The 14,622-nt window shown below is 48.2% G+C and overlaps 1 protein-coding gene and 1 long non-coding RNA gene across 2 annotated transcripts; both read right to left on the minus strand.

Moving 5' to 3' along the window:
- Positions 1 to 1,608: 1,608 nt before the first annotated feature.
- Positions 1,609 to 12,222, minus strand: LOC144246661 (transient receptor potential cation channel subfamily M member 8-like). Its single transcript, XM_085585515.1, has 6 exons — positions 12,036 to 12,222; positions 9,455 to 9,645; positions 7,652 to 7,751; positions 6,422 to 6,455; positions 5,084 to 5,170; positions 1,609 to 3,747 (listed from the first exon to the last, which is right to left on the minus strand). The coding sequence occupies exons 1-5, from the start codon at positions 12,083 to 12,085 to the stop codon at positions 5,120 to 5,122; spliced, it is 426 nt and encodes a 141-aa protein (XP_085441641.1). The 5' UTR covers positions 12,086 to 12,222; the 3' UTR covers positions 1,609 to 3,747; positions 5,084 to 5,119.
- A 1,458-nt stretch (positions 12,223 to 13,680) lies between these two features.
- LOC146766962 (uncharacterized) lies at positions 13,681 to 14,622 on the minus strand. The gene is made up of 3 exons (XR_014956634.1): positions 14,566 to 14,622; positions 14,273 to 14,329; positions 13,681 to 14,000 (listed from the first exon to the last, which is right to left on the minus strand). It is a non-coding gene; the product is annotated as an uncharacterized LOC146766962 (long non-coding RNA).

Genomic DNA, 14,622 nt, shown 5'->3' on the forward strand with positions numbered 1-14,622 from the left:
TGGGGACTGTGCTCCTTCCTGCAGGGGCTGTTGGCAGGAACACCTGGAGGAACTGCTGGCAATGCTTGGTGTCTGTCAGATGATGTTGCTCTTCTCTAGAATTAATTTTTTTCATAGAAGGGATTAGCAGCAACACAAAAGCTCCAATAGCTAGTGAGATTCACAAGACAGAGATACAATCACGTCTCATTGGACTTTTCTGCACATTTTTAAAGCATTCTGGATTAAAAAAACAGCTGAGTTGAAAGTTTAATGCAGCAGTTTATGTGTCTAGTTGAAGCCAGCAGCTAATACCTGGTGCATTGGAAAAATGAAGAGGCCAGGAATAACTCTCAGAGGAAAAGAAGGTGTTCTGTGTCTCTGAGTGTGGTGCAAGCACCCTAAAGGAGCAGCCAAGGGAAGTGCTGAAAGCAGACCTGCTGTTCTTGTGCATGTTCCATTGCTGTTTCTGTGGGGTCCAGAGCCACCAGGGCAGCAGTGCCTCCGCAGCCCTGCTCCAGGAGACGTGGCCACCCTCCCCATGGTGGCCGCAGCTCTGCGGGCCCAGAGCTCTCTGTCAGGGGGCCTCAGTCACAGCACCTGGCCTGGGCAGCCGCGAGGGCCCGGGCTGGCAGCCAGCCCTGCCTCTGCCCCCTGCCCCTTATTGGCAGCAGCCAGACAACAGCTGTAGGGAAGGATGGATAAATATAATTATTAATAAATAATACAGCCAGGATGAGAACAGTCCTCTCTGCTAGCCGGACAATGCCCCTGCCTACGGATGGGTCCTGGGGTCAAGTGGACTGTTCCATCTCACCCCCCAAAATGTATGGTTCACCCCGCACCTGTAACCCTCCCCTGAAACATCAAGTGCATGTAACCCCATTGGCCCAAGCCTTGTTCCAGCCCACCTTGAAGCCCCCTGATAAGGGGGCTCTGAGGGGCCAGACGCTGTTTTGGAACTTCCCCTCCTCATGGAACTTCCCTCACCCTCTCAAGCCTCGCCACGTGCTGCGTCTGGCAGCTCAAAGCAGGACCTTTCTCCATCCCTAATAAACCTTATACCCCAAGAGCAGCCTTCAGAGATCTCTCGTCTCCATTCATCTAAACCGTCCTGGAGCCGGCAGCGCTCTCTACAAACAGCGCCTGCAGGGCTCCCCTGCCCACCGTGAAGGTGCTGGCACCAAATCCTGGCGCTGGCCCTGGAGGGGCAGAGGGCCGGCTGCTGCCCGGGGAGCCGCGGTGCCGCCCCGCAGCCCCGCCGGGCCGCGGCTCCATCGGCCCCGGCTGGGCCGCAGGAGCCTGGAGCAGAGCCCGCGCGGCTTCTGGGAAGGGAGCAGCATGTGCAGCACGGGCTGGTGCCCCTGGCTGCAGCACTGCACACGGACTGACTCCAGAATTCAGACCTTACAGAACATGGTTGCACAGTTACATTCACACAACAATAGATCTCTACAGCTTCAGGCAATCACACAGCAGGTTTTTGTTGCCACGTGGCAGGGTGCTAGACATGCTGCAGCCTTCTTCAAAGTGTCACCTTCAGAAGCTGCTCTGAGTAAGGCCACAAGAACAGCCATTTCAAGTCCGCACACACACATAGCCCAGCAGAGGAAAGACAGGAAGGGTCTGTTTATGATGTATTCCAGCAAAGGTTTATTGCATCCACCTGGCTGAAGGGATCAGGGACAAAGACCTGGCCATGTGCTCTGCACAAGGTTAAGCAGGGGTCAGTGGCCAATGGTCTGAGGGCACAGGGGCAGCACAAAGGGCAGAGCAAAGGGCATTGGCCTACAGGGAAGATGGGGCCGGCCACCAGGGATACCACAACCAATGAGGAAACAGGGAAAGGAAAAAATGCAAGAATTTGGGACACGGGGAAAGGAACTGGGGTGGATCCTGGTGTTGCAAGGCTCCATGGCAGAAGTCTTCTCTTTAAGCCTAGGTGGAGAGTCTATTGTATATTCTTCCAAGACAAGGCCCTTGGGATTTCCCAGAAGGGTTTAAAGCATTCCACAGGTTTTATATAGGAAGGGAGTGAACAAAAAGCACAATTTTCACATCCAAGGCAGACAAATGATATGGGAAAAATAATTTCCAGAAAGGAACCTTATCTCAAGAATTTATGATGCAGCTAACTGCCATGTGAATCAGTGAAAGCCCAGCTCCTTTACTTTTCAGCAGAAAATATTTCCACATGAAAACAAATACCACTGCTATTGTTAGTGCTGGAGCCCCCAGGATGATGTCATGCACAGCATACAGTACAGTTGGGTGATAAAATGCAGGGAGAGAAGAGCAGCAACCTCTCTGAATGTATCATAAGGACATAAAGCCTGCAGAGAGTATCCAAAGAGGGGAATGAAGATGATGAGGGGCCAGGAGGGGAAGCTGTATGAGGAACAGCTGAGGTCAATTGGCTTGTTCAGCTTGGAGAGAGGAGGAGGTCTCAGCATGACTGGCAGCTCTCTCCCAAAGGACAGCTCCAATCTCTGCTCTCTGTGACAGGGACAGCACCTGAGGGAGTGGCTGGAGCTGTGTCAGGGCAGGGTCAGGTGGAATTTTAGGAAAAGGTTTTCCCAGATGGTGCTGGCACACTGACCAGACGCCCTCAGGGAACGGGCACAGCCCCAGGCTGACAGAGCCCAAGGAACATTTGAACAATGCTCTCAGGGATGCATAGGATAGGACTGTTGGGATGTCTGTGCAGGACCAGGGGTTGGACTCCATGATCCTTGCAGGTCCTTTCCTCTGGTGAGTCTATGATTCCATGATTCCTAGACACTGGGAAGGAAGCTTGATACAATGCTTTGCCATGTAAATAAATGCTATTTGTAGTGCTTTCAGTTGGCTATGCTCTCAGCTATACAAAAAAAAAAAAAAAATAGTGACAGAATTCAGCTGCTATTTTAGACAGAAAGAGCCACCTCACCATATCAAGCACTGCTCTGTTTAAAGGTTCCAACAATCTCTTCTCCATTTCCAGCTGCAAACATCAGCAAACACACATTGGAAAAGTCAAATGAATTCCAACATTCCCAGAATACAAATTTTCATGATTGAAACCAAGGAAGGATTGCCCACAAAGCCTTAGAAACAGTTCCTAGATAAATTAATGTCTCTCCCATGCAGGGCTGTAATAGCTGAACTTCTGCACTGCTGAAAGGTTCCGGGTAGAGGGGGAACAAGTCCACAATGTTCCTTTACAGTCTGAAATAGGGATGCAGGGTTGGACCAAAGGCTTTCCTTGGGGGGATGATGCTGAAATCCACTACATTCTGGCACACCAGCATTCCAGACCCCAGCAGGTCTGACAGCCCGTGCAAGGAACAAGCAAGATCCAGCTACTACGGGGCAGAACAGGAAGGGAGATTGATTCATTCAGACATGCAATTAGTGCTTGAAGGGAACCCATGCACAGGTCCCTCCAAGTGAAATGGAAAAGCAAAGGGATTTTGGCAAGAGCAGCAGAACTCTTGGAAATAGGAGTGATTTGCAGCAGCAGCTTAACAAGGACTAATTGCTGCCACTGGACCTTAGGGCAGATGAGAAGATTTTGGGTAACACAGGAATCATGTCAGGAGATAAGCAGCCATCTCCAGTTTCACCACAACCTTGCAACAAGCAGAAAGGGCTGTTTGATCAACAAAAATAAAAATTGCAAGAAAATCCTGCTGACTCCTGCTGAGACATTGATACTCTGGTGCCTCCATTACCATCTGCTTGGGGGTTGCTGCCAGCTCTGAGCAATTATTCTTCATGAATTGGTACCTGTGTGAGCAACAGAAAGAATTGGTGAGTAGAACTCCCAGCCCACCTCAAGGCTTTGCTTTCATCCTCTCGACATCAGCTTGGGTGACTGGATGCCTTGTCCAGGGGAGGGTGTCCCTGCCCATGGCAGAGGGTGGAACTGGATGAGCTTTAAGGTCCCTTCCAACCCAAACCGCTCTGGGATTCTAGGATTCTTCTGAAGGCACTGCCATCCATCATGAGAGGTCCCTTTCCACAAGCTCCACCATAAACTACTGTCCCTTGTCCCAGGCTGCCCCCTGTATCTAATTACAACCTGTTTTCCAGCCACATTGCAGCTCCCTTTGATCAGCGCTGGCACTGTTTGAGCAGCACTGGACTAAATGGCCTCCAGAGTTCCACTATTTTACAGCCTATTTTTTAGGCAACTTGGAGTCCAGCACATCCCAGAAGCACCCAGGAACTGGTGATCCTTGTAGATTTTATTAGGTGGTTGCAAGTCATTCATGACTAAAAGGCACTCAGTTCAAGTGAATATCCAGTTCTCCCAGGAAAAGAGTGAGCGGACTGGGAAATGTTTGGCACAGGTTTAAGGTTTCTTGGACGAAACCACTCTGTGGAAGAAAGAGCCAAGCCGTAATGTCCGGGCTGATCAAGTTGTTCCAGATTATCCCATTCAACAGTTACACTTCTTAACCTGCTGTCTCTAAAGGTGACAGTGTTCTCTGCATCAATATTCTGTCTGCTTTTCACATCCCACTGTGGGACCCAAAACAATTCTTTCTTGAAACTGGAGGCAAAAGGACACAAGGCTGATGACCAGACACTCAAACTGGACCTGAGGCTTTGGGTCAGCTCCTCACACTGCAGCTTATTGTACAGGACACAGGAAGGCTACAGCAATCCAGCCTAATGCCCCACTTTGATAGTGGAAAAATAAACCTTACTCCTGCCCTCACTTCTGTCTTTTCTATTTGGATTGCCTGCTCTTCAGAGTTAAAAGATACCAAGGGTAAAGGATCCAGCACAGCAGCTCCTCAATTTCTAGAGGCCCTCCAACAAAAAGACAACTAAAATAACCTTGGGTTAGTCACAGTTATTCAGAGGCACGTGGCAAAACAAGGTATCTTAAACAGTGCCAAAAATTGATAGAAACCCCAGATAGAAAACTGTATTTTTCATAAAGAAAAACACAAATGAGGAAGAGAAGTTGGGTCTCGTTTCTTCCCCAGTATCAGACAATATGAATACAACCATCAACAATTAATACTAGCTCTTCTTTCAAAGACACACCAATTTAACACCACAAATGCTGGTAATTTTTTCAAGGCAGACAATGGATTTAAAGAGGGCTTACCCTGCTCCAGTAGCTGCTCTTGAATTTCAGTTCCACTTATTTAATTTTACTGGAAATCTCTTTCAGAAGGCCTTTCAAATCAGAGAGCTTAAAAAAAAAAAAAAAAGGAGGTTATTTTTGTAAAGTCCATCTAGCTGAAGGAATGCAATGCTAATGAGCAATGAAAGTAACAAGTAATTGCCTCTGCAAGTATTACACCAAATGCAAGAGTGCTCGAGAGGACAGTACCAAGTACAATGTTCATCAGGGCAATTAATGCAGCAAGCCCTGACGCCTCTATTTCAGCGAGTTAACCAGCAGTTACCAGACGAGAAAAGCAAGAGATGGGTATTTATTTTCAGGAGAGAATTAAGGTTAGCAGATCTCCTTTCAGTTTCAAGAGCAGCATCATACTCACTCACCACTTCCCCTTCAGTCTGGAAGCAAGCTATTATTTTGCAATCTAAATTATTTGACAGTAACCAAAAAAAAAATACTCTGAAGTATATGTGGGTCTTTTCACCTGAGCTTCCCAAAAAGTCTGTGCTTCATACCAAAGCCACTCCCCACTTCAGAGGCCAAACAGATAATTCAGTCAAGCCTCAGAAAATAACCATTGTGAACACACATACCCATTTCAACATCACAGTCATAAAAAATTATTTGTATGGCAATTCTCATAATGTGCTCTCTGGTATATGGGTAGCCTTATATTGCTTAATTACACCATGCCAACACCACCAGAAGCTAAACTTGACAGACACCTTTGGGACGGGGACATGTCAAGTGTGTGACACCCCTTCTTCCCACTGGCGTTTCATGGACCTGTTAGACAGCGGAATGTTGCAGTTTAAGATGGAAATTACTTCTGCTTTAGTCCATCCCACAAGGAATATTGAGAAACACTCCTCCAGTGCTAAGCAAGTGTCTTTGTTTCATTTCCCTGCACATTAGAAAGCTCTTGTGGCTTGGAAGGGATCTCACAGCTCATTTTTGGCTGCTCCAACCCCATCCAGCCTGGCTTTGGATACTTCCAGGGATCCAGGGGCAGCCACAGCTTCTCTGGGTACCCTGTTCCAGGGTGGGCCCAAACTCACAGCCAAGAATTTCTTCCCATTATCCCATCTAATCCTCCTCTCAGTTCAAAACCATTCCCTTCTGTCCTAATCACTACACGCCCTACACACTCCTATCTATGGAATCAAAAGAGCACAGTAAAAAAGCCCAATTAAAATGGGGTCCTGGTGACAGTGACAAAGACTGCACACAACTCTGGGAGTCTCATTTTCCTTGCCATGGCACACCCCCTGCTTTACCAGAGAGAATCACATTTCCCGGAGCAATCTGGGACAGAAGTACCTTTGCATCCAGTTGTCTGAATCGATGCACTATCCTAGAAGCAGAAGGAGAACATGAAGCAATGGGATCAGTCTGGATACCAAGGAAAACTTGGCTAATTACCACACCCCAACTCCCCCCAGTGCTCCATCCTCCCAGGGAGGCAGGGCTGCACGTGACTGGCATCATTTTTAGTACAAGTAAATTAACTAACATGCAAATTACTATTAGTAGGATGCTATTACATTTTCCTTCTCAAGACATTTTTGCTTCCAGTACCAAGGAAATGTTTTTGGTATTTGTTTGGCTTCTTATGCAATGCTGTTTGTCTCTGGGTAGTCTTAACCTAAACACTTATTTGTGGATGGCAATGTTGATGCCCACAGATATGGAAGGGTCTGGTTTTTCTTGTCCATTCCTATCAGCTCTCTCTGATTAAGAGAAATATTCAAGCTGCCAGAAGTTAGCAAAATTAAGCAATTATACAGAGCAGGTTTTGTTCTCTAGCAGTGTTCCGTTTTCTTGCTTTCTTTCAGTTTTTGTTGTTTTTTTTTTTCCTCTTAAACTGTTACTCTGAAAACAGTGAGACAGATCCCAAATGTTTCCATGAGCTGGCAGTCAAAGAAATATCCAAGCGTAAGTCTCCAAAGTTTCAAATACCATGATTCTAAAGACCATCTTCCCCTCCTCAGAGGTCTGCACAACTCATGCTACTAATTACACATCTCCATTTGGATTACTGCTGTGGGAATGTCTGAGATTCCAGGTCCAACAGTAAACATTCTCTGCTAAATGTAAAATCATAGAATTATTTGAGTTGGAAAAGATCAAGTCCAACCAATTCCACCACTAACTCAGGTCCCCAAGTGCCATATCCACACAGCTTTTAAATCCCCACGCCGAGATGGGGGTGCCACCACTGCCTTGGGCAGTCTGTTCCAGGGCTGGACAACCCTTTCCATAAAGAACTTTTTCCTAATATCCAGCCTAAACTAATGCTACAGCAAGAGTCAGCTGTGGCACTGCTTCCCATGATAAGATCTCAAAACACCATGGGAAGACTTTTTTTTTGTCTTCTCTTCAGCAAACAAAAAAAAGCACCATTTCACTTCAGAAATAAAAAGCACATTTATGCTGAGTTTATTTACTTACTCATTAGTTTGTAAACACCTAGAGCTGCTGAAAATGTGCCTTCACTAGAAATGTTCAAGAGAAAAGTAAGAGAATGAAGACAAAGATAGGCAGGCTTACTCTTCTGATGAATCATTTGCTTTTGTATTGATTTTGACAAGGTAATTTTCCTTCATGACAGCTTCCCATGCCAGGATTTCATTGTCCTCATTTCTTGAGCCTGGGAAATGTATTTGAAAGAAAAATACTTAATTTGTGTTCGAAAGCCAAGGTGCAAAGCGGCTGGGTCAGTGTGTGCATTCAGAGGTTAATGATTCCCTTCTCCACATCCTGAGCACTCACAGCCCCACTGCCCACCTGTGACTCAGCTCTCACAGATGTGACACTAACGCCTTTCACTGAATGCTCCTGGCAACCAGAGTCACTTAAAAACACAAAATACGAGCAAACATAAAACCCAAAACCCACCAAATAAGCAAACACAAAACCAACCCACAACCTTACAAGCTCCAGAAGTCTTTCTGTACTTTTTTTGAGTCTTGGTTAACACAGGTGCCTCTGCTTCAACAGGTACAGGATATTCTAGCAAGATCCCATCTGGGTTTGAGCTTTCCATTTGTTTCTACATTACCCCATATTGGATCATTAGGAGTAACACTTCTAAGGACCATGATATATGATTTTTGATTGAACTGAAACACTCCAGAATGATGAAGAATTGTCTTCTCTAAGAAGCATTTTATGATGGTGCTGTAAATTCAAGAGCTGATACAGAGGAGCCCACTTTGAGGCATCATAGTCTTCCAGGGTAATACTTCAGCATTTTGTCATGTTCCAAAAGGACACAATACACCACAGGGGTTTAAATAAAAAAATAAAATAAACTGAGACAGAAGAAGCCCCAGGCTGGTGAATGGATGAAGTCCCTTTCTTCCACCCAGTGCTCCTCTGACCTCACAAACCCCTCAGCTGTTCCCCCACAATCCAACAAGCATCTAAGCACTCAAATCCCAACCATTTCCATAAGAGTTAAAGGGGAAGGCAGGATTTTACCACAGTCAATACATCAGTGTGCTTCCTCTGCAGTTCTCAGTTCCTATCATCAGCAAAACCACAACCATTTTCTGGCTCTAATTAACTCTCCCATTCTTTCAGAGCTGCAACATCAACTGTGCATCATTTGAGCAGGAATTTCTGCTACCCAACAGCTTCCCCAGCAAGAAATCCACACAGCAATTTAGACAGCCAAAATGATTTAGTGCTAAACAATTTTATATGCCAAAGAAGGCCCTTCCTCCTAAACTGGTAACAAATCCAGCTTCTGCTGCAGGGCACCAGGCAGGTTACTGATGGATGGGAAAAAGCCTGTCAATTAATTCAATTTATTCTCTCTCAGCTGAGAAAACATCATATTTGCTGGAGAGGCAGGGGGGAAGGCTTGTTAAAACAATTCCTATCTGTGTCCCCCAACAGAAAAAGGAGAAATAGCTTGAGCATTGACTTGTCACATTTTTGAGGTGGTTTGGCTACATGGAAACTGTTTGTTCTCTTTCAGTCACTCCCTAGCAAGAAGAATGAATTACAAAAAAGCCAAACCCACAACCTTGCAAAGCTGAGAAACAGCATAAGCAGCCCTAAAGAGTTAGGATTAATCTGAAGTCTTAATGAGTTACACACACAAGGCAATTCTACATGGAAATGGCTTAGATAAGAGAGCACTGGATAAATATCACTTGAAAACTTGAATCTTACTGAAGAGATTTCCAGCAGCACAGTGGATTTGCATGACAGAGGTCTACATGGCCCTTGGAAATCTCCCAGCACAGCACAAAATGCCTGGAATAAGCACAGGATGCCACGTAGGAACTGCAATGCACCTGCTGCAGAGATGACTTTTGGTCAACAAGGAAAAATCCAACTCACAACAAATGGATGGCTCTTTGCTTTCTTTGTTACAGCAGCACTTGAAGCATTTCCTCAGCACCATGAATATGTAGGCAAAGATGACAAAGGGGAAGGGGATGGTCAGGCGACTGCAGTATTCCTGCACCAGGAAAAAGCGTTGGAACTTCCACACCTGGTCATTGTTCTCTTGCACTGATCCAACAGTGTAACTGATGGGAAAGAGAGAACACAACCAGGATGAGTTGGTCACCAAAGAGCTGCATCAGAGCCAACAACAGAGCATTCCTGTACTGTACCAGGGCATGGTTTTATAGTCACAGAATCCCAGAGTAGTTTGGCTTGGGAAGGACCTTAAAGCTCACCCCATTCCATCCCCTGCCATGGGCAGGGACACCTTCTATCATCCCAGGTTGTTCCAAGCCCCATCTAACCTGGCCTTGGACACTGCCAGGGATCCAGGGGCAGCCACAGCTGCTCTGGGCACCCTGTGCCAGGGCCTGCCCACCCTCACAGGGGACAATTCCTTCCCAGTATCCCATCCATCCATGCTCTCTGGCAGTGGAAGCCATTCCCTGTGTCCTGTCCCTCCATGCCTTATCCCCAGTTCCTCTCCAGCTCTCCTGGAGCCGCTTTAGTCCCTGCAAGGGGCTCTGAGCTCTCCCTGGAGCCTTTTTCTCCCCAGGTGAGCACCCTCAGCTCTCCTAGCCTGGCTCCATTCCCTTTGAGAATCTCCTCTGGACTCATTCCGGCAGCTCCATGTCCCTCTGATGTTAGGAGCCCTAGTCATTCTGAAGGTAGTAATTTTTATTAACCAGGAGGTTATTTAGTTTGTTCTCCTCCTTAGAGAGTAATTCACAAATGGGTGGAATTAAAACAGTAGGAAAAAAAACCCTTGAAGTTACAAATAAACAGGAAAATATATGAATAGGAAGAAAATACTCCATGTATTTTTACTACCTCAGCTCTAACCAGTCTTCTTCTAGCCTAGACACATGAGAACAGGATGCTTCTTCACAAGATATTGTGTCTTATTAACTGAGCAGATAACTGCTTTCTTAGGAAAAAGCCCAAACCTAAAATGAGAACACTTACAAGAAATTTAAAAGCTCCTGAGATTTATAGTAGACGTATTAAGGACACTGCAGGCACAGATCAAACCCACAGCACAAGGCACTGTATGGACCCTGCAAAGCAACAACCACAGGTGCAAGCAGCTCCCAGGCTGCCTGACCTTTCAGTGTGACATTAAGTGGCAGATGGATGCTCCCAAAATGCCTCTGCTCAGAGCCTAATGCACCTTTATGTGAGATAAATGCAAACCTTCACCTGGTGGAGATTCTCTTTTTGTGTAAAAGATAGATGCAACTGGTGAAAACTAGAGGGTTTTTTACTGGCATAACAGCATAAACCAGAGCATTTACCATCAGGTACTGTTAAAGTAAGTGTTCTAGCAAATATTAAAGGTTTTAGGGTAGAGCTGGCTTACTGCTGTATACTTTCCTTCATTGTTGAAAGGTACTTGCACCCTTCCTAGGGAGTATGAGCATGCTTGTCTCTCCCCAGGCACAGATATGCTTTACCTATCTTGGATGCCTTGCCAAAAATAGTATTTCTGATTTTCTTTAGATTCTAGGTCAGCCTGGGGAAGAGGGGTCAGAGCAGAACCTAAATCTGAGGTAATCTCAACTTACCACTCTCTAGCATCTCATCTCAGGCCAGGAAACACTGGCAGCGTCATTCAGCTGAGAGATGCTTTGAGCAGCACCAGGAGTCCTGTCAATACTCCTGTTGCCAAAGCAACTTCCTGCCAAGGTACCATCAAATCACAAAAATAAACTTGTGGTCCTCAAGAAGGCTGGTCAGAGGTTTTGAGTACTCTTGTCATGAGTGTAAAGCAGAAAAGGACAAGGGCTGGGAATGGGAACAGAGGCACAACACCAATCCAGCTGCATTCCCAAGTGAGACATGAAGGCAACACACCCCCAAAATCTGATATGAGGAACTTCCCATGATTAAATCAACTCTGTGCCACAGCTTGCAGAGGATGCAACAAAGATTTCTGGGAGAAGCTGAGGAAGACATTCCCTGACCTTGCTGGTCTAGAGGTGATGGCACTTCTCAAGACAAAGTCCTTTTGCATGTCCCAGGGGGATGTGGCCCATTGCCTGTGGTCTAAGTCAGAACAATAAATGGCAGGTCCATCAAATCAGTACCAGACTTATCCTCACCACACAGCTGCTCAGGTTAATAAAACCACAGTGTCCTGAAGAGTGATGATAACTCATTTACTCACTCTGCTGCTCAAGCAAGGTCACTTGTGCAGCAACTCACATTTCGGTAAGGCTCTGACCCAGCATCACCCCCTGTGATGGGTTTGCTGGGGTTTGCACCACACCCACAGTGCAGAGGATGCTTAGAGATGGAGGCAAAGGACAGGCAGCAATCCCTCCCCAGGACACTGCACCAGTTTCCCCCAGGCTGCTGTGACAGATGCAGAGGCGAGGCTTGGCTTCCTGCTGTTTTCCAGCACTCCAGTCTCTTCCCCAGAGCTATGTCAGTGCAGGGATGACCAGGAAGCCACGGCTCCTTCGTTACGTACCCGAACATGGCCACGAGCAGGTTGACCAGGAGGATGTTGGTGGAGAGCATGTAAATGCACACAAGGGGAATGGTGATCCACTCCGGGAAGCGGGGCTGGTTGTTGGCATCCAGCTCCACGCACAAGGGCTTGGACTCGTTCCCAGAAAAAGTGCAGTGGTCGAAGTTGTAGGTGGTACCTCAGAGAGGGGAGAGCAAACAGGGAGCTCCTCGTTCTGCTGGTCCTGCCCTCATCCCTCCATTTCTGCTCCCCGTTAGACTTGGAGGCAGGGGGCAAATGCAATTGGTACAAACAAAACTAGTGATAAAGTCCACAACCTGAGGATTCGAGGTATTGGTAGTAGTCCGGTTGAAATGATAGCTGCTCCTCTTGCAGTGGCTGATGAATTGCAGCTGAAGTGGTGATCTTTAGAAGGGTATAGTTTTCTCTGAAGATCTGGTGGCAGTGCAGCCGGTCTTCCTCTGCGCCGGGGCCGCCTCCGAGCTCCACCGCCGCCGCCTCACCGCGCTCCAGCCGCTTCTCTGGGAATCTTGCCGAAGGAGCTGCTTCTCTGGGAAATCCTGCAAAGAGAGAGAGCTGCTTCTCTGGGAATCCCGTAAAGAGAGAGAGAGCTACTTTGTCTCCAAAAAGGTACCACTTTATACAATAAAAGAGTGCTTGGCTTCCCCCTCTGGGTGGAGCATCTCACAATGGGATGATGTTAGGTTTACCAGCCCTGCAAGTGAGTCAGTCAATGGCCCATTAACAAACCATTACCTCTTCGGAGCAAACCATTGTTCTTGGAAGAAATAACAAACCTGCCCAACCTCCAACAGATGGCAAATAGAATACAAGCTTATCTTACAAACCAGGACAGTACTTTAAAATCTAAAACTCTAAACTATGCTCCACTTAGCTGAACATGTCTGCTTTAAAAGATAGATTCACATTCTCAATTCAAGCACCTAAGTTTGGAAGCCTTTTCCAAGGTCTCACATCAAATCCTGTAAATCTGAGGATTCTAAGCCTTCACTTACAGGCCCGAAGATCTGAGAATTCCTTGCATTTCGTTTTCCAACACTGATGGTGTTAGAGAGTGCCCAGGATCTGTTTTATAAGTCAGCTCTGGCAGGAACAAATTGGCTGCCTGAGGGCTGCTTGTGGCCTCTGACACCCAATTGCTCAGGGCTTCCCACTGCCCCAGTCCCTCCGGGTCTCCCCCAGCCCGGCCAACCTGCCCGGCAGCGGTGCTGCAGCCCCACAGGAGCTCCAGAGGAGCCCCACCAAGAGGCACCTCAGAGCCCTCAACCATCCAGCCAGCAACACACGGGCAGGAGGATACGGATGGCGCTTCCTGCCTGGGACAGGGCTTGTGGCCATCTCCAGGCACCGCTCTCGCAGGGATCCCTGCAGCTCTGGCCTTGCCCACCCGCTCTGTGGGCAGCAAAAGGCTTCAGCAGAGCCACCAAAGGCCAAGGGGCTTTTGGCCATTTTCCCTGCAACCCTGCATGCCTGGGCACCTTGCTGAGCACAAGCAAACTTTTCCCCCTTAAGGGCCTCAGGCCCCCTCTGCTTGCTGTGCTACTGAGCACAAGCACCCTTTTCACCCTTTCCTCCCACTTGCCCTGCAGACCCTGTGCAGCAAAGAATAGCTCTTGGGCATCTGCGTATTCTAACACATTCTTTATTTACTCAGGATAAAAAATGGAAGGGAAGAAAATAAACATCTTAGAGAAGAGGAAAATCCCACTGGCTCAGGTGGCCCCAAGAAAGAGAGCTTCCTGAATCAGCTCTCCTCCGAGCTCCAACAGTGCAGACATCCGAGCCCTGACAGACAAGGCCATGTCGTCCATTTCCGGCGCAGCTGATCTTGCATCTTCTGGAAGATGGAGTATCGCCCACACTGTATTGCCTGGAGGACATGCAGTGTTTGAAGTGCCAGCTCTAACACGGCAGTACTGACATCCTCTGTCAGACATTCAAGGGCTGCAAGAGAAAGGAACAGAGCCACGGTCAGATCCCGACTCTGCGGGGAGCCGAGGGGAGTCTCCCGTGCCAGGGCCATCCCAGCCAGCTCTTGCCATGGCCGGGAGGGATCAGGGACCAAGGGGATCAGCCCGAAGCTGCTGGCCACGAATCCCACACGTGTCCCTGAACTCTCTGTGTGCTCTACCTAGGAGAGCAGAGCTCTCCGCAGCCGGGGCAGGGCTTGCAGCTCGCCCCACAGCCCCCGCTGTCAGCCCGCTGCCCTCTCTCACCATTGCAGATCAGCTGGAGCTCTTCTTGCTGTCCCCTCAAGCTCCGCCCGGCCGTCCCTGGGAACACAGAGCCTGTCAGGCCCAGCGGCACAGCTCCTGCCAGCGGCGCTGCCAGCCCTGTGCCCACACGGCCTCCTGGCCCGGCAGGGCTCATCCCGGGCCCTGGCCGCTCGCTGCCGAACCCAGGGCACGGCTGCCAGAGGCGCCGGGCCCGGGTGGCGCTGCCGGGGCAGCAGGCGGGGCTGGGGCCGAGCTGCGGCGGGGCGGGGAGGGAGCCCGGGCTCGAGGCTCACCCATGAACCTGACGGCCGCCTCTCGCAGGGGCTCCTGTGGGCTCTCCAGGTAGGGCA

The sequence above is a fragment of the Lonchura striata genome, chromosome 7, assembly GCF_050655825.1.
Source record: "Lonchura striata isolate lonStrDom1 chromosome 7, ASM5065582v1, whole genome shotgun sequence".
Taxonomy (NCBI): Eukaryota; Metazoa; Chordata; class Aves; order Passeriformes; family Estrildidae; genus Lonchura; species Lonchura striata.

Coding starts and splice junctions, on each gene's coding strand:
- LOC144246661 (XM_085585515.1), bottom strand. CDS start 12,085: ATGCTCTCCACCAACATCCTCCTGGTCAACCTGCTCGTGGCCATGTTC. Junction 9,646..12,035: donor CTGCTCGTGGCCATGTTCGG/GTACGTAACGAA, acceptor CTTTCCCATCAG/TTACACTGTTGGATCAGTGC. Junction 7,752..9,454: donor CAAAGAGCCATCCATTTGTT/GTGAGTTGGATT, acceptor TACATTTCCCAG/GCTCAAGAAATGAGGACAAT.